We start from the raw sequence: 24,843 nt of genomic DNA on the forward strand, positions 1-24,843 counted from the left end.
GTGTGTAACTTTGAATTCATTAAATAAGACTCAGCTCTTTATTATTATGTAAAATGCAGAATTACTTTCTTAAATAGATTTCCTTTTAATTTTTATGTTGTATATAATATATTCTTTTCTGTTAGAGTGTAACACTGGTCCAATAGACAAACATATACTTGCAGTTGGTTGCGGGTTCGTGCCGACCAACGTGCTGACTACGTAGAGTTTTTCAGGTTTTTTCACCTTTCTACACTTAAATACAGGCCTGTTGCTACTGCCTTACCATCGATTTTTCGGTGTTTTCTTCACTTAGATAAAGGCTAGTTTCGCATAGAAAATCTTCATGATTTGGAATATCATCCATGTGTTGTGTTGTGTATTTCATCAAACTAAACTAATCTATATGTTATTAATAACTCTTTTTAGAGATCTCAAGAATATTTTACTACGTTAAATGTTCAAGATTTATTTGGATTTATTTTAAAATATATATATTTTTTAGATTCTCAACAGAAAATCTGTCTCTAAACAGTATATACAGAATATACTAAGGCAAAATCGATTTCTAATTCGTTTCGTATGAATTACAGCTACCTTTTATACGTGATTTTGAAGTTGATTTGATGTAGATTAGTCCTCTTGAATCTATTTTACTGTTTAATTGCACTTAAATTAATTTTAGAAGCGATAACATGCCCAATTACGTTCTTCTCGTAGCTATTGTCATTAAGATTCTAAACCAGAAATCGGTAGATTGTTGTAAAAATTGGTTGTTACCCAACATTAAGTGGGCTTTATCTAATCAGGAAAACAAGTGAGCATTTCTAATTAATCTAGTTTTTATTAAATTACCAGTTATTTGTTTAACCAATTGTTTGGTTTATTCGGTTACTGACACGTGGACAATATGCCGAGGATGGAATGCCTAGCAAGAGGTTTTCCATAAGAAACTTGCCCCTATTTAAATATTACAAGGAATAAATCCAGAAAACTCCCTTTGGAGAGGCCCTAAACTACAAATGGTTTTATCTACTCGGCCACTGGTGGGCCTTAGAAAATTCGGCTATCTCCATTGTTTACCCTAATGGGCACGATTACAACTAAAGGCCCTCTTAGTTTCCACAAGGCGGAACGTCACATAAATAAATAAATAAATAAATAGAATTATGGTAAGTAGGCCTTTTCTACATTGATGCTATTTATGTGATTGATCATTCATACCTCACGTAAGTTAATTGGATCGAAAAATAACAGCTAAATAAATTTTGATGCCCATAAATAAAGTGATTTAATGATGAATTAAAATATTTATTTTATGAATTAAAACTGAAAAACTGTGCAGAAAAATTGATACATTTTATTTTATACACGTTCTTTACAACTGTATTTCTATACGAAAAGAAGAATTCAACACTACAAGTTCTGTAATCTTGAATTCTTCTTTTCCTTAATAAACTCGAAACAATTGCAGCACGGAGAGAAAAAAATAATTACATATAAATAATTTTAATATTAATCCAAATATATACGTTAAATAACATGCGAACAAACATACAGAATTTAGTTAACTGAAGGAATGATTGCAGAACCTTTTACAATACATTCACGTATCAAAACGTGTAGCAATATGTAGGGCTCTTGGGGAAGTCGGGGATTTTTCTCGGGTGCGAAAAAATTTTGAGGTTCCTAGTGACTTCCTAGTTCCCCTGTAAATCAATGTTACTTTTACTAACAGGAAATAAAGTCTTTAAGACTTTCTAGTAATAAAGAAATATTTTACATTTTTTATTTGTTAAAAAAAAATAAAAAGAGAAAATGCAATCGTGAAACTGTGTATTTACAACAGTGACTGTACAACGATTTTCTTCAAAACAAACCCAGTATAAATGAAAATATCTGCAAATTTATTGCTGTAAATTAAAGTAAAAGGCTACTGATGGGAACATAAAAAATGGCCTTTGTTTGAAGGTAATTTCGTTCCCAAAATTGGAGGTTATACTGTATTATACAATACTATATTATATAACACATATACATCTAACTTTTGAAATTAGAAATTTAATTTTAGTAAACGAGTATAAAATAAATATTTAACTTTGCAAAATGTTTAGCTTCCAGCAAGAACACTTTAACTCACTGTTTCAAGTCTCGGCGAAAGTCACCCTGAAGTTCCGAATTTGCTCTATACTTTAGGGCAGATCACAAATGATTAATGATAATAAAGGTGGATAGACTAGCCTATTGGAAGTTATGTGTCACGAATGTGAAAATTATATCGGTCCTTCGCTCGTATACATTCAACGATGTTCGACAAAGACTAGTAACTAGGCTAGTAACCTATGGCCATTGGCCCACAGATTTTTAATTATCTTATGCACCTAATTTCTACGCTTCCAGTAAGAACGTAATGATTCTTCAATGCTAAGGATAATGGGTATTAAAATCAAACCGTGATAAAGCGAAAAAATCATAACTAGAAACACCACTTTAAAGAACACTACAAATGTATAAGAAGGCCCAAAATATAATATCGAAACACCAATAATCGTCGACAGAAACCCTTGAATGATGGCGTATCCAACACTATGCAATGTAGCTTTAATATTATCACTGGGGTTTAACTTTTTGGCTTTTTTGTAAGCGTACATTACGTGCGCTGTATAGTCAATGCATATTCCAATACTCATAGCTAGGATAATAATTGATATAACATCGAAACTGACATTCCAAAAGCTCATAAACCCTATTGTGGTTATTTGTATACTGATTAGTGTTATTGCAGCAATACAGGTGCAGATTAAATCCGGTATAAATATGAAAAATATAAATGTAACGGTTAGAGCAGTGATGCCTACGTTTTTCACGCAAAAGATTGGCATGCCCAAATATTGCTCGTAGAACGGGAACCACATATTGTGTGCGAATACAGAATATGGTACCTTATTCTCAATTTCTCTTAAACCTTCTAACATGGACTTCTCTGCGTTAGAGTTTCTTACGTTTTGGCTTACCAGGAAACACCGGGAGGCAACTATTTTATTGTTTTTATCGTTAAATACAATGTCATTCCTAAATACCCGATACGATTTAATTTTTAAGAACACGTTGTTCAACCCGTTTATGTAATCCACGGAATTGTTTATGTTGTAGTTTTCGATAAGGTATCTCAGTGAAGACGTTCTGATGAACCGATGATATTCCCTGAACCAGCATATTGTATTCGAAGAGTCCGATATGTACTCGGAAGATTCGAAATCCGACAGAATTTTCTCAATATTTTCTTGTACTGTTAGATTAGAGTAGTCCAAAGTTTGATTAAACACGACTTGTATGACGTGTGGATAATCGCTAAAATATTTATAATGGATTCTCAAGTAAGAAAAAGATTTGGAAGCTTTCGGGAAAACATTTTGCAGTTGTAAAGATTCCTTAATTTGGCTCATAAAATACATAGAAACTGCAGCGTAAATGATGAATATAGTGATAAAAATTGCTTTAACAGGCCACTTTCCAAGATATGTTCCGAAGATGTCCCTAAAAAGTTTCATGACCGTATCACTGCTTGTTTTCTCATCTTCGTGTCCATCGAAATTTTCATTTCCTGAAAAAGAAAAACATTAAAGTGTTAAAATTAGTGTTATATTTTGTATATTTATGTCGATTAAGCAATTATAACGTTAATGTTTATAGGTTACGTCACTTTTATTCATTTATCATATTGTTTTTTACATGGCTGTTCTTAAAAATGCTGAAATTATAACAGACAGAACACACGAATACAAATGACTCTGCTTGCTCTGTGGGCATGGCCTTTTTTTTAACAAGCCATTATGGGCTCAGTCAGAACCTGCAACATGGCTGCCGGGCGGTAAGAAACCCGACATAGCCGGACGGACCACTCCCGAAAAATTTACGAGGTTTTTCGATCCACCGGATTCGATCCGCGGGTGCCCCAGAGCGGATTCGATCACGGGTGCCCCTGCCACTCCAACCGCACGGCACGGCCATCCGACCGTCAAATCATTGGGCTTGTTCAACTATGATTAACTATGCTGGTTATATTTACAGAAGATTCAAGTACACTTTCACTAGATTAATTACGAAGGGAATAGCGCCCACCAGTGGCAAAGTGGTCTTCGTACCTTGGAAACTGGGAGTTCGGTCATGTGTTCGCGCCTCGCCTGGACGGGCTGGCCAAGTGGAGTTTTCTGGGTTTTATCCACGTCTGTAATGTCTCAATGCAGGCCAGTTTCCCTTAAAAAGACCTCCCGGAAGGCATCGCTCAAGCGTCGCGTTGCGATAACTTAACCAACAACAACGAAGGAAAAGATAAATGACAAGAAAGAGGACCAAAAACTTTTCTTGGTTAAACCCTAATACCAAAAATGATAAATGTCTGAATACGAAGGCGAGTTGATCCTGGGTTTACGTTTAACATACGGGATGTTCGCGATAATCCCGGGTATTTTTCATTGTCTTTCACCCGTAGAAAAGTTTGCTAGGAGGTCCACACTCTTGGCGGATTATTCTCAAGTTGCGTTGCCCCTAGGCCAAACTAAATATTTAAAAGTAATCGAAACTCTTTTAATACAGTTTCATTTTCATTTCCAAATATTTCTTACAGAATATCGTAAAATTAATTTTAATTTATCTATTTATAGTTGTTATATTTAACAAGAGATGGCGGTATTTTTATACTAAGTGAAATTTTAGCTAAAAAAACGTCTACATACCTGATATTTTCGGTTTAACGGGTATTAAAAACAAACAATGCAAACTGTATTTTTCTCTGTATCCATCCAAAGCCAGAAATCCTCCAAATAAGAATATTTGATATATATAATCGAATAACAGACACACCGAACTATACAAACAGAATATTTGAATTATTCTATATGACGTAGTGATTCCAATTCCAAACGATACGATATTAGTTAACGAAGTGATAGTGATTGAAACTGCAGCGTCCGAATACGTTTCGGCCATTCTTTTCTCTACGGGATCTTTAACGTTTGTTTTCTTCCAAGAAGCGATCAAGACGAAGCAATCGTCTAATCCTATACCTTTAAAAGTTTAATTTATTAATGAAATTTATTTTAAAAAAGCACTTATATGTGGAAAATATTTTAAAATATACCTAATACTATAAATACAACGCATAGATTTATGTCGATGTATTCCACTTTGCACCACAGGAGCAAACCAAAAGCTGACCCTGCTGAAAGTGCTGCGCTCAAATATCCTCCTAAACCTGCTAATGGTTTACTTGATACGGCATCCGATGAAATGCATGACAATGTTATAAATAATATCGTCGAGGGGCAGTAAATATAAAGTAGAGATAAACTTAATCTAGAATTATCGTTGGCATCGTCGTCGATGAGTTGCGAAGTAACCAAATGAATGTTAATGTTTTCTAAAGTGACTTTCGATATAATTTCTTTAAAGTAATCTTCAAATTTCAATGCCAATTCCTTCTTTTCCTTTGTTCTGCTGTTAATCAAATAGAGTACACGGATCGCGCTGAAATCCTCCAAATATCCGGACTCGTTTACCTTGACACCTCCGAGATTTATTGCAAACGCCATGAAATTGAATTGTATTATATCCATGGGGTACCTTTAGAAAAATAATTTGAAAATTGTAAATAACTTAAAATTTTTAACCATAATTTTACAAAAACAGTTTATTTTTTTTTAATTTTAATATCTTTGTGACCATTTTTCTGAAGACACCGTATACAATTTAAACTAATTAATACGTATACAGGCTTAAAGTGTATAAAGAAGACCAGCGGAAAAGGTGTCGGCCTACGGGTCGAGAAAACCCCAGGAATTTTTCGGGAGTGGTCCGTCCGGATACGTCGGGCCCTAAATGTGGGCGTGATCGAAAACATAAAATGGCTTCTGTAAAAACATGGCCTTTCTAAAAAAAAGTCCTCTCAGTGGCCACGGGGAGGAAAGAGTTCCAAAAGAAGTAGGAGTACCGCAATAGAAAATTACTGAATTGGGGTACCACTCAATTGTTCGAAAACAATTGAAATACACCAAGTTAATTGTTTTTTAATTTTATGATTCCTTTCGTAACGATAGATTAATAATGTAATTATATTTAATAACTTACTTGAAGGAGACCGTTCGTTGTTTAATTCCTTTGACATTTCTCTTCAAAAATAGAAGAATGTTACGCGCGTATTTATCACTGGCTTTAGGAAAAAGATCTTTATATCCGACGAAGGTATTGTTCCAAAAGAAAGTGATGTTACGCGTGATGCTGTCTATTTTTAACACGTCATCTATGGCTCGTTCGTCCAACATGCTGACGTTACCCTTAGGTAATGCCATAAATGCACAATATTTACCCAATTGCGTGAGCTTCATGTATTCGTCACCTGTGGTTATTTCGTTCGGGAACACGCGCTCTATGAAATCTCTTTCCGTTTTGCTTTTAGAAACGGAAGTAGAAAACAGATATTCTAGATCCTTTACCAAAGAAATGTTTATAAATCCAATTCCTAGAATAAATGTTATGAGGAACATTATTGCAATGTACACTTGAGGACGATAGCCGATGCTGTATCCAATTTTGTAGAACGTAGTTGATAATGCATTTCCTACGTAACTGTGCTTCATGGCGAAGCTGCAAAGATTAAAATTTCGAATATACTTCGTGATGCAGGAAATTATTTTAATTAAAATAATGCAGTAAATTAAAGTGTAATAAATTAATAAAAATTATTTTTTTATTGATTGCAAATTTACAGCTGTAGCCTATGTAGGATCCTAGAATAACTATAAAAAATTTGGAAAGGTCGGTGTTTTGAAATGTGTAGGAAGTATACAAACAGACAGCATGTCATTTTATATATAGATTAAGATATCAGGAATTGAAATATATATATAGTCAGAATTTTTTTTAGTCCACAAGTGGCTATGAAATCATTTATGTTAATTTAATACATAGGCATACTGCTGTTCCGAAATTTAGAAACCTCTTGTAGGTTCCTAAATTTTGTATTAAAGCTAAACTGAAACTCTTGATTATAGTCACCTAAATTTACCAATCTTGAGTAATTTTATTGTAGAAAATATACGAAAATTGAAATTTTCTTTCCTTAACATAACATAAAAACTCATTAATTTTTAACAAAAAATAAACAAAGAAACATTTAAAAATTTATAGAAAAAACAAAAAATATTCGAAAATACGTACTTGCGAAAGGCAGCAAATTTTGCATTGCTGCTGAAAACAGGGGAGGATTTTCTGCACAAATTTGTATCCAAAATTCCAAGCATTAATAGTTTCTTAGAATTACTTTGAAATAAAAGAAGTGAATAGTGCGGTGTCAGTAGCATATTTACATTTTATTTCTTCTGTACTAACAAAGTTGTACGTAGGAAGAAATAAGAAATAAATAAAAAAAACTAAATACGAAAACTCAATCTTTCTTATTTCACTTTTCTAATACGACATTCGATTATACGTCAATTTTTTTTTATTATATTCTGAAGGAAATTTTGCGTAATTTAGCGGCCCCCCGGCAAACTTCTTACGGATCACCAGGGGGCCGCGGCCTCCTGTTAAGAAACACTGCCCTAAAGTACTGAAAGTATACGTATATAACTACTAAAACGAAAATGACTACTATTCACTGTATGTGTTTAAAATACTGTACAGTACCTAGTAAGAAGGAACATAAAAATCACTCTTTGCAAACACCAGATTGCTAGTAAATACGGTACATACCATATTTACTCGCATATAAGACGAGGTTTTTATTCATTTTTCACTGCTTCAAAAACCTAGATCGCGTGCGAAGGATTCTTTGCATTTTTCCAATAATTTTTGTAAACTGTATTCGCATTTTTTATCGGATGCTCACCCTCGGTTTAAAAAAAAGTATTTTATTTGAGTCTTGTGTAATGTCAGGAGTAAAGATGAATAGCAATAAAAAGAGCAATGCTTTTGAATTGAATTCCAAAATCACACGGAAGCCCGATATAAGTTTTAATCTATTCCCACGTGAAAACAGATGATTATTTGGAAATCGGAATTCGGAGAAAGTCATAAGTGTAATCGACGGAGAGTGGATTCGACTGTTAATAATTGGCATAAAAGGTTTCCGATTGTCCAGCTTTACACGAAGAAATTGTGTTGTCGATTTTACAAGATTTTTCCTTCAAGTTTAAAATGCAAGTCATTTCTGTGGGTTAATGCGTGTATTTACGCGCATTTGATATTTTATTTGTGATTAAACGAAATAAAATTAGAATTGTATTAATAAATCTAACTTTCTTTATTTTGATCTTTAAAGTCACACACCTCCTTCTATATGCGAGATCGTCTTATAAGCGAGTAAATACAGTATTTAAGATCTTAAATAATGTTTCAATGATCTGACAAACACCGCAGAAATTAATAATTTTCTTACAAAATATATAAAAATTTAAAAAGAGAAACGACTATTGAAACCAATCCGGATAAACGGTATTTGATTATATACAATGAAATTAAAAGTAAGTATAGTGTTTTAATAAATAATTCTGGTGATAATGCAGAAGTTCATTAACATATTTTTTTCGTGAAAAACTCGTTTCGTGATATACTGTATACAAACATAGTTTTCATTACACTCACCAGATGGTGCCAGTGTTGCAGCGTGAACACACGATTATGACCTCGATATAGTGTTTAACAGGAGGAAGGTCAAAGTACTTGTACTGTACGTTACGATGAGCCTATTGTTTGTATAAATTTATTTCTTTGGTTATTTTCGTGTCTATTAATTAGTTTCGGGTGTTAACTAATTGCATTTCTGTCGTATTTATTTAACAGTTGTCAAGTTAAATGAATGAGTTATAAAATATACAATTTAACACAATACAATACTAAAAAAACTACAGTGCTTTTGACTCTGATTTAGTTAAAGTAAGCCTTCTGCTGTTATCTAACATATAAAAAACTGGATTTAAGTTCTTAAGTGTAGCAAAATCATCATCATCACCTGGGATCATTGCCCGTTGGTGTCTGACGCCTTTTCCACTATTTTCTTCTATTTCTCTCTATCCATTGCCGATTTTCTCAATTCCTGTACATTTGCTCCACACCACTTCTTCACGTCATCAATCCATTCTTTATATGGTCTGCCTCTTTTGTTGGATCCATCCATAATACCATAGACTAAAGTCTTAATTTTTCTGTTTTTATTCATTCTTGTGATGTGTCCGAACAGTTAAGTTTTCGTTGTATAATTTATTGTAAGAGATTCTTTTTCATATATATCATATTATAAAGTACTTCGTTTGTGACTTTCTGCATTCGTCCTATTTGAAAGATCTTTCTGTAACAGTGTCTTTTAAATGCTACTATTTTTCTTTCCATATCTTTTGTTATTACCCGTGTCTCACAGGCATAAAGCATGCAGAGGAAGATGCAGGTGTTCAATACTTTTAATTTTGTCTGCAAACTAATTGCTTTACTTTTCCGGATTTTGTCCATTGCTTTCAAATTTGTTTTTGCCTTGGCTATTCTAATCTCTATTTCTTTTTTGCAATCCAAATTATAGGTTAGTTTGCTTCCTAAATATGTAAAGCTTTCTACATTTTCAATTTCTTTCCCATTTACTAGGATGTTTCTTGTCATGTTGTTATCACCAAATATCATTGTCTTAGTTTTTTCGCTATTAATAGTCAATCCATATCTTTTTTCCTTCTTCATTAAGCAGATGTAATGTTTTCTCTAATTGTTCTTTCACTTTCTTCAATGATAACTGTGTCATCTGCAAATCTCAGGTTATTGAATTTTGTAACAAAATGGCGTCGATTAATGTCATTTTGTTGCACGTAGAGTAGAAAAATGTAAGTGACAGCATTTTCGTAAGTGACGTCGACTTTTTTCGGTGCTTAAAACGATTGAAGGCTCACATAATTTCAACGTAAGTACGAATCACATTTGTGGTCGCAAGATTATCGATGAGAGATTTAAACTAAAAGTTGGTTTTCCACAGCATTTTATTCGGAATTTTCGTCATTTTCTGTTTGAATACACGAAAATAAGACTTAGTTGATGTGCAACTTTCATTGGTCAATGAAAATATTTAAACGTTTGCGTCATTGACTGAAGGCAATTAGGTGAGGTTAAAAGAACCATAAGTAAGAACTATTAGTAGGTGACGTCAACAGATATTTGTGTGGTAATAGGTTTATGCACTATAATTAACGAAAAGCGTAAAGTATGACGTCAATTATCACGTAACAATGTAACAGAGATTTGTATACCGCAACGCAACTCGTGGGCATAATGATACCTGTTTACTGCATTAGAACATTTGAAAGGAGGAAAACACGTCACTTTCTAACAATAGAAGCTGTCATTATAAAGTTACGAAGCTGGTTTAAATCCTTTAATTAACGTTTTAACGCTTGCAAACAATAAAAGGGTAATTATATATATAATACAATAAGCCTTCACGAAAATTTATAAGTGTTGTTTTACTTTTACTTTGGGGTGCCAGGACCCCTTGGCCTCCCTCTGGGTTCGTCACTGCTCACAGATGTTAAATTTTAGTATACTTCGTTATCTCCAAATTGACAGATGTAGAATTTCTTTTATTTGAAAGGAAATTGTTTTGTAATAAATACAATTAATTTTATATATGTAGTGTGGGTGGAAAATAAGTAGTCATTGAGAAATTGTTATAATTTCTATAGTTCTAAAGCAAAAGTAGTGAAAATTATTTGAAATGTAGAGTATCTTATTACACGTAAATATACGTGCATGTCTTATAATTCAATATAGGTACTGATGCCATACACCAACAGCACGTTTTTCTCAGATCGTAACGTGGATTAACGGCCACTTTTCTGCCAGACCTGTGGCCATTTTGGCTTCGAATGACAATTATCGATTGCTTCTGTACGGTGGCATCTCTTCACCGTACGCCGTCATCTCTTCACAGCAACCACTGATTTTCGCATCTCATAGCGTGCAACAATCTGCGCTTGCTCCCGTACAGACAAAGCGGTGAACCATCATATTAGCTACTTTCAGTCAGTGTCTTACAGCATCCATCAAGAATTATAAAAGTTCATTGATAGTGATATATGAACACATAAAGATTATTACGATTATATTATTATTACAGAAATTATAGCGATTTCTCAATGCCTAGTTACTTTCCCTAACACTGTATAGTATTATACTGTATATATAATATATGTAGCGCTACTTCGATAATCGTCTGTTTGCTCAACAATCAGCCGAACAAACACGACCTACTAGGATAAATTTTTCATTAATAACAAGTATTTTCATTTTTATCTTCTATAAAAGTTATGTATGATAAAATTGAGTAACTTATTTAAAAGTCAGGAGGAAGGTCAAAGTACTTGTACTGTACGTTACGATGAGCCTATTGTTTGTATAAATTTATTTCTTTGGTTATTTTCGTGTCTATTAATTAGTTTCGGGTGTTAACTAATTGCATTTCTGTCGTATTTATTTAACAGTTGTCAAGTTAAATGAATGANATGTAGCGCTACTTCGATAATCGTCTGTTTGCTCAACAATCAGCCGAACAAACACGACCTAGTAGGATAAATTTTTCATTAATAACAAGTATTTTCATTTTTATCTTCTATAAAAGTTATGTATGATAAAATTGAGTAACTTATTTAAAAGTAAAATAAAACCGTGCAGATTTCTATCTTCTTCAGAAAAAGTTATTACTAAAATTAATAGATGTATTTTTCCATTATGTATTGTGTATGACATTCCTAGCAGAAACGAAAGTCACTCATTCAAACAATAAAATTTCTCTTCCCCTTTCACTTTGCACATACTCTGTTGCCTACTAATAACAGGTGATGTGAGTGATAAATTCCAAGAAGCTTTAGTAATAAAATTCAAAGTAAAAAAAAAACAAAATTATTAGAAAATAAATGTGGTAAAACCTGTCTGAAGCGGAACCTTAATAAAACAAAAACTTGCCTAAACGGGAAAAATGGTTAAAAATGCAGCGATTTTCTGTGTTAAAGAAAAACCTGTTCGAAACGGGAACTTGCCAAACCGGAAAAACATTCGGTACCTTACGAGTCCGCTTTATACAGGTTTGGGTGTACACGATTTGAAATCGAATCGTAAGGCTTTAAGGAGAGGAAAAAAAACGATGAGTAGTAAGTCCTAAAAACGAAAGTGGGTATGATTAAAGCTAGGGGCCTGGAAGGAAGGGCATCAGAGGACAAAAAAAAGTGATTTAACTGATGGAACGGAGTTGGAAAGTAGGGAAGCCTTTCTAAAGAGCAGCTTAGAGGCCCAGGTGGTTGTTAACTCGTCACTGTAGGCTACATCGATAATAATCAGCAGACACGCGAGTGCAGTAAACTTTTTCAGATAAGTCGATTAGTCAACTAGATAGTCGATAAGTACAACTAGGATTTCGCAACCTGTTTGCTAACGACCCTTTGGAGGTCGTTAGCAAACAGGTTGCGAAATCCTAGTTGTAATCAACCCCTATCAGAAAATTAATTGTAAAGATTATCTAATAATTATTCTATCCAAAAAAATAGACCTTCACTTTCAAATTAAGAGGAAAATTAAGTTAGAAAAAATATTTTATATCATTTTAATGGGTACACTATCGCATAAGATTAAATGTGTTTTTATGATTTAACAATTATATAAGTCAGTTTTCGGGGAATTATTGTTAGGAAAACTGTTACAACAATATCCTTACAGGATAAAATAATGCCATAATCAATTTAATTCATTTTTAATTTTTTCTTTTATGTTTTTTCTTATCAGCTTTATTAATTTATATTTTTATATATTCATTATATACTTTTTGAACTCGGGAACACCGAGAAATGCAAACATTTAAGGTTATTTTCTGAGTATGGATGTTAGGGTGTGTATGGAGGCACGGTTTTTTCACCAAGTTTGAAGCTTAATAACTCCTTGCCTTTTTGTCCATAATTTCTGAAGTTTCTGACGGAGGTTTCTGTATTATGGAGAAATGTATCTAGAAATTTTCAGGAAAATCAGACCGTTGGTTTGAGAGATGTGGACCCTACCTCCTCACCACCCTTTTCCTAAATATATCCAGAACCGATTCGAAGACTCGTAAAGGTAATGGTAGCAATTGTTAAACAATTGTTATAAAGAATGCTGGGCAAGTCAAGCAACAACGTTGCCATCGCTGAACGTTTTTGTGTGTGATTTTCTATATATAACATATATAAATATATACATAAATATATGTATATATAATTATATACATTTATATTTTTTATTGCTTTGCTCGAAGTTGGAAGGCAGTTGTACTCCTGTTTACCCCATGCATTAATTAAATATACGACTGACTTCTAAAATGTATTAACATTAAACTGGCACTTATATTAAAATTTAAGCCGTTAACATAGTATTAAATACTTTCTCTACTTTTATAAAATTAATTAGGAAAGGAGTAGTTTGTACAGCTCAAAGTGTATGGAACGAAATCTCACAGCAGTAAATAAATAGCGAAGACACTTAACACCTGAAGTTACGGGTGAAGTTTCTGAAGTATTATGGGTTACTAGAAATTTAAATATTCTTTCTTCTCTTCCCCACATGCCTATCTGTCATATAGAAGAAGCTGTAGCTAAGAGCTATGATGTGACTAATACATCTCTGCCTAGTCGACAGTGCCCATATGCAGTACATCAGCGTGTAAATTAAGCTGTTGTTACGTCATTTATACTTGGACTGTATCTATAGGCCCAGGGCCTTCGAGAGGGAGGGAGAGGTAATTTATTTAATTTAAAATATATGTTTTCCACCCAGTGGCGTAGCTACATATTCAGCGCCCTGGAGCAAGTCGAATTCGAATCGGTGCGCCCTTTGTTCCTCGGAAGATGTCTCGCAAAATTTATTTTTAACATTTAATTTAAAAACATATCTAATTATTTCGATTTAAAACCTTATTTAATAACAATTTATTTGAGATTCAAGGCATTTAAACGATAAGATATTCAATTTAATAAATCTTAGGGTTAGGGTATGCCATGCCAATACACACTAAGAAGGGATTTTTCGAAATTTCCCTCGCGGGTGGAGACGAAGACGTTTGAGGATTACCTTGAAAAACTTAGCTTCTACTGTAGTATTTTAGATGCAGTATTTTGTGTTTTTGCGAAAAATCGAGCATATTTTTAGAACTATCTAAAAATTCTCTAATTAATCTCGGAAGAGGGGACCTAATTCTTGCACACTACCCTATGAAAACGAGTATAATCTGTAATGTAATAATCTTAATCTTTGCTATCGTTACTTTTTGCCCGAGCAACGTCGGGCTGATCTGCTAATATAAATATAATAACAAAACAAAATATAATTCTTTAAGTACTGAGTACCTAATAATATTTACTACATATTATATAAACTGTATTGACAAAATGTAGGCAAGTTTAGTTCTATAAGAAATACATAATACATTTAAAAAAAACTTCAAAATTGTTTTGTGTTTTTTTCGTTTGCAAATCGATCAATCACTTTCTTCAGATCAAATTGACAAGCTATTGTTTTTTCAATTGATATAGTCAGGGCGGATCTAAGTTTTTCGAAGCCTACTGCTTATTTAAGTCCAATGGGAACCCATTTTTTGTTAATACAAATAATACTATAAATTACCATTATGATATTATTATTAATATTAACTATTTTTTACTAAACGATAAAATGCTCATTGTTAATTAATGAAAAAGTATTAAAAATTTATAATTCAATTTTTGTGCTTAAGCCCTATTAGTTTCTATGTAGATCAGCCCCTGGGAATAGTAACCAGAGTTAAGACGATGTTGTGACACGCTGCTTCTTAAATAAGCTTTGATTAACTTTAGTTTTGAAAATTTTCTTTGTCGTCGCCCGTAAAGTTAAAAAATGAAGCATGCTGCAATAATGTCAGAGAACCTATTTGTGACTGCGATGTGAAATAAAAGTAGTTTAGCAACTTCGCTTATAAAGAAGTAATTTTTTTTTACCTGACTATAAAAACACATTTTAAATCGAAGCAGTTGAGGTCCATATAACGATTGTGACAATTCTGATTGTTCCAGAATACTTTTTATGAAATGACGCGACAAGATATGCAGGCGAAAAGTACTTGAAAAGTGTACATAATTGTCGAACGGATTCAAATCTAATAGTTAATTGATTAATTATTACATCCGTAAATTTTTTACAAATGTTTTTACAAGTTTTTAGTTTGCTTTTTATAACTTGGCGCCCTCACGATTCGTGCGCCTGGAGCAGTTTGGTCCAACTGCTCCACGGTAGCTACGCCTCTGTCTCCATATAAAATTAGCAGTCTTCATCATACTTTTCCTGCTAGCAACGGAGTCTTCATCTAACTTCTTATAGGGGAAAATGTTTGAATTGAAATAACGTGACTTCCGGTGCGAACCGGTCGTTCTGGTATAGTTAATCGGGCCTCCTGCCCCTAAGCTTTCCTTATGTGTTTATCTAATTATATTCTTTATATTAGGAAAGGACGGACAGAGAGACGGACGAGAGTAGGAAGTTATAGGTCTACAATTTTTACAAATTGTAGCCTAATAATCCAAATCCAGAGTTCTCAATCCATTATAAATTCAAAGTTAGGTAGAAAATCTAACTAAAACCCCTCGAAACACGACATATGCAGAGACAGGTCTTTACACATTTGTGGTTATTCCTACAAATACAGTCAAACTTGTGAACAACGGACTTTACAGAGGCATAAAAAATCCGTTATATACAAAATATAACTCCAAAAAACCGTTGTTTGGAGATTATTTTGTATGTATTTGCTGTTGAATTTCACGGAACCTGTGCACGTGTAAATTTGACTGGTGTTAAGATCGCCATCTTAGTTTTAGTGAAGCGAAAAGTAGACGATGTCTCTTTTGCGTGCTCCGATCGCGTGCTTTTCACGCTATGACTGCGTGATGCTTCGTACGGGGTGGTTTTTGGGTTGTTAAGAAATAAAATAAAGATATCGATTATAAACGATTCAAATAATTTTATATTATCACAAGTAATAAAAAACCAGCAAGTCTTTCCCTGCAAAATCACTTAAAATTAAGTGTACGTATTTTATTATTAAAAATTTTTTATATTATTAATTATTATAAAATGGCGAAAAGCTTAATTTTGAGGGTAGAGTTGGGTTTTATAAAAAAATGTAAATGCTAATAACGAGTAAAATCGTCATGAAGTCTGACCGTACTGGTGATATACGACCCCCATTATCTGCTCATTCCCTCTACCTTTAACCACCAAAATTTAATAGCTTCAATCCCCGTAATGGACAAACCTCCCTGTAAAATTTCAGAAAATTTTGACAAAAGGCACAGGAGTTATTAAGCTTCAAAGTGCGTAAACAAAATTGTGCTCCCACAACACACTAACATTCATACATACAGAAAACTCCCAAATTCTTTTGTATTTCTCGACGTTTTAAGGTCCCCGAGTCTAAAATTGTAACGATCTTGGAGGGGTGATTTTTTGACCGATGGCCATACCGTCCCTCCGTTATATACTGTACAAAGCAGCTAGAGAAATAAAATTCCCTAACATAAGTCGCATTTTTAATGGATTTATATCGATACCCTTATATATACAATGTAGTAGAAATCAAAAAAATTAATAATCATTATAGATATAGTACAGAAATGCATACCTGAAGTGCTCAACAAGGTTAATTGCTTCTTACAAGTAGAAGATTCAATTTCTGGAATAAAAAATATTCATTCGAATCGTCTTATAATTATATTATAAACAGGATCCGCGAGCTGCACCCAATAATGCAGCTATACTCTACGTCAGATTCACGTCAATGGGTATAAGGAAAATAAGCTGCCCGTTATTAAGTTAACCATTATCTTTAAATAATTGTTTTTGTGAGAAAATTCGTAATTTTTTATGGAATTTCCGTATTAATTTTCCGTTTCATAAAAATAAAAGAATATAAGATTTTTTACATACTACAGTTTTCTTACGCACGATCGACTGCAATGATTTACATTATACACAGTCGAACTTCGATATAACGCTTCCCTAGTACAATCTATGAATGCTTTTGAAGGATGTTCCTCATAAATAACTATTATCATCTTTCATTATCTGAGAATTACCAAATGCATGACCATGCATTGGTACATTGTTTATAGTTATCAAATCTCATGTTTGTATGTGACTTTCATTAATTCAACTAATTTTTATTGTTTGAGGTTATTCGGTTTAGCGCCGGATTCGATTTAAGATTAATTTCGGAGGCGCTATATCGAGGTTTGAGTATATATTTAAAATTAAGAGAAAAATTGCTATGATATTTATTGTGGAGGAACTGCTCACGAAGACAATACAGAAAACACTGAAAACCTCATTAAACATTTTTATGGCACACGAAATAGTCGTTACAAATTTAATTTTCAAACAAACTAAACCAGTTTTTTAAAGTTTTAATGGACAATTGTTATACGATTCTAAATTTTGATTTTTTATTTTACGTGTGATTAACGTAAGCCTTCGTCATTAAATTTAATATATTCTGCATTATCAATTATTATTACATCACACGGAAATACAGACCATCGCCAACACGATAAGAAATCGTGTATTACTTCTCTATTGTTAGTTTGATTATATATTATTTTTGCGATCTCTCATCAAGAAATAAGAGAAACTTCTACTTATAGTATAAAATGAATATTTATTAATAAGAAAGCATCGTTAAGTAATAATTTCTTAGTTTGACGGTATACAACAAGAGGGCAATCCGACAAAAGGAGGAATTTTATGGAAAATTGGCCCCTAATTAGGTACTGATTAGACACGTGAAAAAACCCGAAAAACTCCACGTCATTGATTCCCAAATGATACCTTTAGAGCACTCAAGAGAGAAGTCTTTCTGGAAGGCGAGAGAAGGTAAGGGTGTTGGAAGAAAAGAGAAACAAAAATTCACTTCGAAACATATAAGAAATGTATGCACTAAAAGAGAGCGGTAGTTCGAAAAGTTTGGGAAACACGATGAGGTGCGAACCCCTCGTTATCAGTGGTTTTATCCGATATGTCACAGGTGAACGATTGCCTCCACCACTGTAGGCCTATACCTACACACTTTGAAACTATCAAGTATGGATTTCCGACTCACTCAAACCATGGACACTTTATAACAATTAACTAATAATTTATATCAACAATTAATGAGAGTTTCGTTGATTATTGTGAGCACAGATAAAATGAATCTGTACGTAAAACAATACTTCACACTGGCATTGTTTCACAACTCATTTTAGTTTTAATGTTCATGTTTTTGAACAGGGTGGCCCGTAAGTCGCTTTACCATTTAAAAACGAAATAAATTTTTATTTGTAAATTACTTTTATTTTTTATATAATAAAGTATAGAAGATAGAAACTTTTTAACCACGTGTGGAGAGGTGATGTGACGTAAATGACCCCAATTTTACACAATTTTTATGGTTCTTTCCGCAACAGTTTTTAATATTTCTGGCTCCAACACTTGAATTCTTTACAAAATCTTATCTTTAAGCTACCTTCAAGTAAGTACGAATAAAAAAAAAATGGTGCTGTCAAATCGAGCGTGCGCGCGTGTGTCGACGTTAGAACAATGGAGAATTAATTAATATATTATTAAATCTGCAATAAGGATTTAATAATATATAATAACAGAAAATGGTAATGTTATGCAAATTAAAACTTATAACGTTATTTTCCGAAGTTATTGATTGAAAATAAAATTTACAGCCACTTAGTAGAGGCAGACATTTCAATAGCCCGGAGATCCTATCGAGACGTTTTCCTCTACTAAGTGGCTTTAAATTTAATTTTTAATGGAAAAAAAAATTAGAAACAGCTTTAAAATTGTAGGAAAAATTACAATGTAATTTTCTTTTCTCCTTGAATAACATAAATAAGTCAATTTGGCATTGACACAGTTAGTGCATTTAGGTTGTTAGAGTTGACGTGCTTCAATGACGTTACCATGACGTGTAGATGACGATCGTGGGGTTGATGACTAGCATTTATACTTATTAAGTCATTTCATTAGGTTTGTTTCTTCCTATACGGAAACGCGACACATGGTCGATCTGCGTTAGGGAGATGCCTTTCGGGAGGAAATTCTATGGATAACTAGCCCGGTATTTAGGTACTAAGTAGGGCTTTAATGTAACAGGGTGAAGAGGGACGTCTTAACTTTACGGTGGTGACTTCTGTCTTCTCCCTACGCCGGCTTCAAGGTAAGGGGGTTAGAGAGGAACCTTCTATAGACCTTTTTTTTTCTTATATCACCAAAGAATGTCTAACTGAGGAGAGGTGAAAGGAGCCTGAAATGCATTTCGAACTTGTATAAATTGTACTGTTTTTTTTTATTCACTATCACAAGGTGTGTTTCTATTCCAATACTTGGCGGTATTCCATCTTTATTTAGTTGTATAAATTGTATTAATGTGATAAGCCCTACAGAACCATATGATGCACAAATATTGTAATATTGAGTTAATGTACAAAAAGTATTAATAACTTAATATCAAAGTACTTATTTATTGTCATTTAAACTAATATGTGACTACAGCCGAACAGATTTTACGTATAATCTGATATCAGTTTAATTTGCGGATGTCGAGTACTTTCTTAAGTAATTTTATCTTATATTTTACGAAGTTCAAACACGAATTTGTATCACACACACAAAACACAACACACATACTAACGAGAAATTATTTATTGTGACATCGTTACCTTCACGGGCTGCAATTTTTAATCATATCCTTAACTTATTCAATTTAAAATGTATGTTCTCCATCTCAAATTTGTAGTGTCTTGCTCCTGTACATTATACTTTTCCTGATAACGACAGAATCGAGCCGGTCATCTATGTAACTCCATTCTGGGGAAAATGTTTGAATTGAATTCACGTGACTTCCGGACTAGAACGGAAGTTCGTATATATTGAATCGAGGCTTCGTGTTTCAACGCCTTCCATAGGTCACGAATTTCATCTATCTAACACCGTTCTCGAGATTAAAGGACAGACAAACAACAGACGGACGGACGGACGACAGTGGGTATTTGTCTACAATTTTTTCAACTCGCAGCACAAACACAATACAAAGCACAAAACATATACTAAACATGACGAGGGTAGGCTAAAGTAACGGGTTTCATTTTAATTAATCTTATCGGGAGGGGTGAGGCTAGGGATTTTTCCTCGGATTCGAAGAAAGTTTAGGGATTCCTGCGTCTATAAAGTAACTCGTTTTTTTAAGGAAAATAAAAACTTTAGGACTGCTTTTTATTAGTAAAGAAGCATTCTATGTGTTTCATTTATTCAAAAAAAAGGAAAAGAAAATAATGGCATAAGGGGGCCTCTAAGGACCGAAATGGGCCCGTTTCCCCTTGGCTTATTAAAGTATCAGTTGTCAGGCAACAGAAGAGTAAGCAGGGTTGATAACGTTTAAGATCAGGAAGAATTTAGGAGCTGAGCAGTGCGCACTTGCACCCCTCTTTCTGAGGATTTTTCTTGAGTAAAGTTTGATTAAAAAATTTTACAATTTGACTTTCCATCGCTTATTGAAAAAAGGAAGGGATAAAATGTATTTTTTAACAGAGTCCTTTATCAGCATTCGAACAGGGAGTCAAGGGGAAGATTATGTGGCGCCATCTGTTTGAGACTTTCTTCAACAATAATGTTAAAAAAATAATATTAACTATTTTAACAGGTAAAAGCCTTATTTTTCGAGGTAAGGGGCCGTCCATAAATTACGTAAGGTGTTTTGGGGTGGGTGGGGGTAAAGATTTCTTACTATTTCTTACTCAGGAGTAGGGGGTAATAGATCTCGTCTTACGTAATATTCTTATTTTTATTTTTTGATCTCGTTGAGTGGTGGCGTTTTGAATTTGGCTTCAATTTGGCGGTTTCTATTAAGAACGCTGGTTGTCTCGTGTGACGTGATAGAGTAATAACGCTAGCAGATTTACGCTCTACACATTTTCTGTCATGGGAGAAAGGCCGTGTGGTGGTTTCTCTCTCTTGTTTTTTATTAGAATAAGTGCACCATTCCTTTGGGTTGTATAACACTAAGAATACATAAACCAAAATGCATAATACAAAGTAAGCATAAAATTAGTATTCGGCTTTCAGTGAAAACTAAAATGTAAAACCAGAAATTATAAATAGTCTTTTCTTTCATATTTTTTAACATCATTGTAAAAAGCATGAAATAGTGGTTTCTGAACAAGCTTATCGAGTGGACGTGGCCACCCGAAACCAAGCGTAAAAATTTCTAATCTCAGAATAAGTGTATGTTGATCGTAAATTGGACAATGATAGATCATATAGTCGACGGTGTCTAGGTTTTCTGTACACAAAAGCAAGGAGCAGTTTCTGCCCGGTTATACATCGCTTGGTAGCTTCTAAAATTACCATGCTCAGTAAGTAGTTGAGCAGTAGCAAACGTTAAATCTCTAAGTAGTGATGAGAACCTGCATTCAACACTAGGAAAATAAAGTCTTGTTATTCTACCAGTTTTACTGCTTAACTACTTTTACTGGTTCCACTTTTGCATAACGTTGTTACGAATATAATTTTTAAGGCTGCTACGTGAGAGAGGGATGCGAATGTAGTCCAAATCAGTGTCCTTAGCCTCAAAGTCGTCTTTTTCATTTCCTAGTATGCCAGTATAGCCAGGAACAAATATAGAAGTTATCTTATTTACATGGTTTTTAATATGGTGCTGGATATATGCGATTTTATTGCTATTGCAATTGGGATTTAATAGAGCTTTTAGGACAGACAGAGAATCACTGTAAATGTTGATAGACAGAGTTTCGTTTGGTAGTGAAGTGGCCCACTGAACAGCTTGGTAGTCGGCATCTTCTTCAGCTTAATAGATGGAGGTATGTTGGAGGTATCTGTACCTTCTAACATATTTTTGGCAAAATATGTCAGTTTGGATGAAGATACAGATAATTGAGCCGAAAAGAAGTGAACTTTTGGACCCATCTGTGAAGATATTAATGTCTGCGTGATTATCCATGGAGGAAGCAGATGACACCAAATAACCTTGTTCACAGGATGATGATCAGAGATAGTAGGGTAATTGCAATGTGGTAGCGTATGAACAGCCGTAGATAGGAGTAGAGATTGTTGTTGAGCCTTGACGTTTGTAGTTCTGATGTAGTAGTTTAGAACCTTTTCTACGATACATAGTGGCAAAGGAATAAGCTCCGCTAGTATCAGAGAGGCATTAGTAAAAACTGTTCTGCCGCACTTTGAAATTCTGATGTCAAACTGGCTTTGAAGAGAGAGTAATTTACTTGCTACTGAACTTTTATTAGTTACATGATCACAGCCAGAGGCCGCGTAAAGTAGCATTGGTTGTATTGCCCCATTATATAGAGTTTTATAAGCTTTATTATTTAGTCCCCAAGTGCACCTAACACATTTTAGCAGCATGTAGTTTATTTTCTTGGCCTTAGCCAAGATGTAATCAATATGGCAACGGAATATAGTTTCTTTCTATTCTCTCTTGTTTTATCTTGTATGATGTTTCTTTTACACATGCTCAAGCTAGTCGATCTGACAAAGTTTTTTGCGTCTTTTGCGAACATTAAAATTAATATAAAAACAATTATAATGACGTTGATTAATGATGATGATAATAATAATAATATTGTTAATAATTAAAAAATAAAGTTCTTAAAATAAATTGTTCATTCGAATTCATTAAATTTTTATATTTTAAAATGTGTTCACATAAAGTCTTTTATAAATATTAGTACATATTAATTAACTAGTTAATAATTATATATTTTGGACCTAATGTGTTTAGGGTTTCATTAAAAACATTTTTTTGGTTAATTTAAAATCTTTCTATAAAATCATGCCAAAATATTACGTAAGATAGGAAGGGGAGGGGGGATAAAAAGAAAATATTACTTTTTCTTACACAGGGGTGGGTGGGGGTCTAGAATGGCCGAAATCGCCCTTACGTAATTTATGGACGGCCCCTAAGGGTGAGTTTGTAAAAAGTTGTAAATGCTAATAACGAGTAGAATTTTTGTTAATTCTCATCTGACTCTCTTCCCTCCCCTTGACTCATAATTTACCGAATTTAATAGCACTAACGTCCTATTACTGCCAAATTTCAAAATCTTTAGTCCAAGAGATCCTGAGATAAAGCAAAATACAAGCCAGTACACGTGCGTACACAGAATTTTGTTTCTGTGTTATAAATGGCACAGTGTGTCCCGAGATTTTCGGACATTTACTGATTCGTGGGCTTAAAAATGTCGGGAAGACCCGGCCTAGTGAAGATCAACTGTGTAAACCATCATCCAGACTGGAAAGGGCAATATTACTACTTGATCTCTTCTGGCTGTCTCTATTAAAAACAATTAATGGAATCTATATTTTTCCCTCTACGTAAGTAATACAGTGCATATATAATACTCTTATGTACTGACAATGTCTTAATGAAAAGTAATTCCGACTCGAAAAATTATTTAATTCTTTTAACTAGAGATGGAGCAATATGTTTAGGTATACTCTACCATCACTTCGACGCCATGTTGGAAAGTGAAATGACATTATTATAACTCAAACTGATTCCAATATATTTATTTAATGCATCAGTAAAACTCAAATTTTATTTAATTAAGACAAATATTCAATTCTATGATCATAAATACGGAAATATAGTGGTAGCGCTCTTTGTGGAATGTGGTGTTTCGCATTTCAAACATGGCGTCGAAGTGACGGTATAATGTATCTGTGTGTAATAAAATACGTATAGGCCTATATATAAAGGAATAAGCATTAAAAATTTTTTTAAAAATCGCAGTAATTTCCTGGATGGTGTTATTGCTGTTAAAAAGCTTCGGAAAAATCCGTCGAGAAGGGGAAAGCTGAAATTTTTTTGCAGGTTAAGAACAAATTTATGGTTTAAGTTTATTTGGTTACCACATAAACCTTCCTCCCGGTAGGACTTTCTATGGGAAAGTGGCCCCTATTTAGGTGTTACAAACGTCAAGAAAACCGGAAAACTCCAACTTTTTCTTCAAATACACCCTCGCGAGCAGCGGCGGCCTTAACCATTGCGAGGCTCCGGGCGACAGATCTTTGTGAGGCCTTTCTCCTTTGTGCAAAGTATATGAATTGAAAGTAAGTATTTCTGATGATTGACAAGAAATGCAAAAGTTATAAATGAATAAATTTAGAGTTTTAAAGTATTATATTAGAAGATTTATAAAAGTTAACAAACATAAAGACGACAAATTATTATTTTTTTTACTCTTTCCACTCTGTGGGCATTAAAAGGGAAAACCCTAATGGTCCTGCTATAAGAGTATAGCAGGCCCATTAGAGTTCGGCAAGGCACACAATCGGGCGACAGGGTGGTGAGGGTCTGGACCCGACATATCCGAACGGACCACCCCCCGAAGATTTCCTAAGGATTCCTTAACCCAGCCGGATTCGATCCTGGGTCCTCCAGAGCGGTAGGCTACCATCTTGACCGCTCAGCCATCCGGTCTACGATGACAAATTATCAATGATGATAAACTAAGGTACATAAATGCCTTAAAAGATATACACGAAATTTAAAAATTAACCATTTTAACATACAATCTTTGCGCAGTCAGCTAGATTCGTGAGACTTTAGGTAATCACCCAAGTGTTTCCAATCACACACTCCTTCATTGGATCCAATTCTTGTGTTTTCTAGTCCGAACGTTCGACACGGAAAGCAGTAAACGGCATCCTTTGTGAATAAATCATCCAGCACTTGTCAAGTTTTTCACCATTAGCTAATATTTTACT

General features: G+C 33.7%; 1 protein-coding gene across 1 annotated transcript; it reads right to left on the reverse strand.

Moving 5' to 3' along the window:
- Positions 1-1,459: 1,459 nt before the first annotated feature.
- Positions 1,460-6,614, reverse strand: LOC111629722 (patched domain-containing protein 3-like). Its single transcript, XM_023373620.1, has 4 exons — positions 6,106-6,614; positions 5,120-5,601; positions 4,716-5,045; positions 1,460-3,583 (listed from the first exon to the last, which is right to left on the reverse strand). Exons 1-4 carry the CDS (start codon positions 6,612-6,614, stop codon positions 2,361-2,363), a joined length of 2,544 nt encoding a protein of 847 aa, XP_023229388.1. The 3' UTR covers positions 1,460-2,360.
- Positions 6,615-24,843: the final 18,229 nt, after the last annotated feature.

The sequence above is a fragment of the Centruroides sculpturatus genome, unplaced genomic scaffold (assembly GCF_000671375.1).
Source record: "Centruroides sculpturatus isolate CEXI.00-Female unplaced genomic scaffold, Cexi_2.0 scaffold482, whole genome shotgun sequence".
Classification (NCBI taxonomy): domain Eukaryota; kingdom Metazoa; phylum Arthropoda; class Arachnida; order Scorpiones; family Buthidae; genus Centruroides; species Centruroides sculpturatus.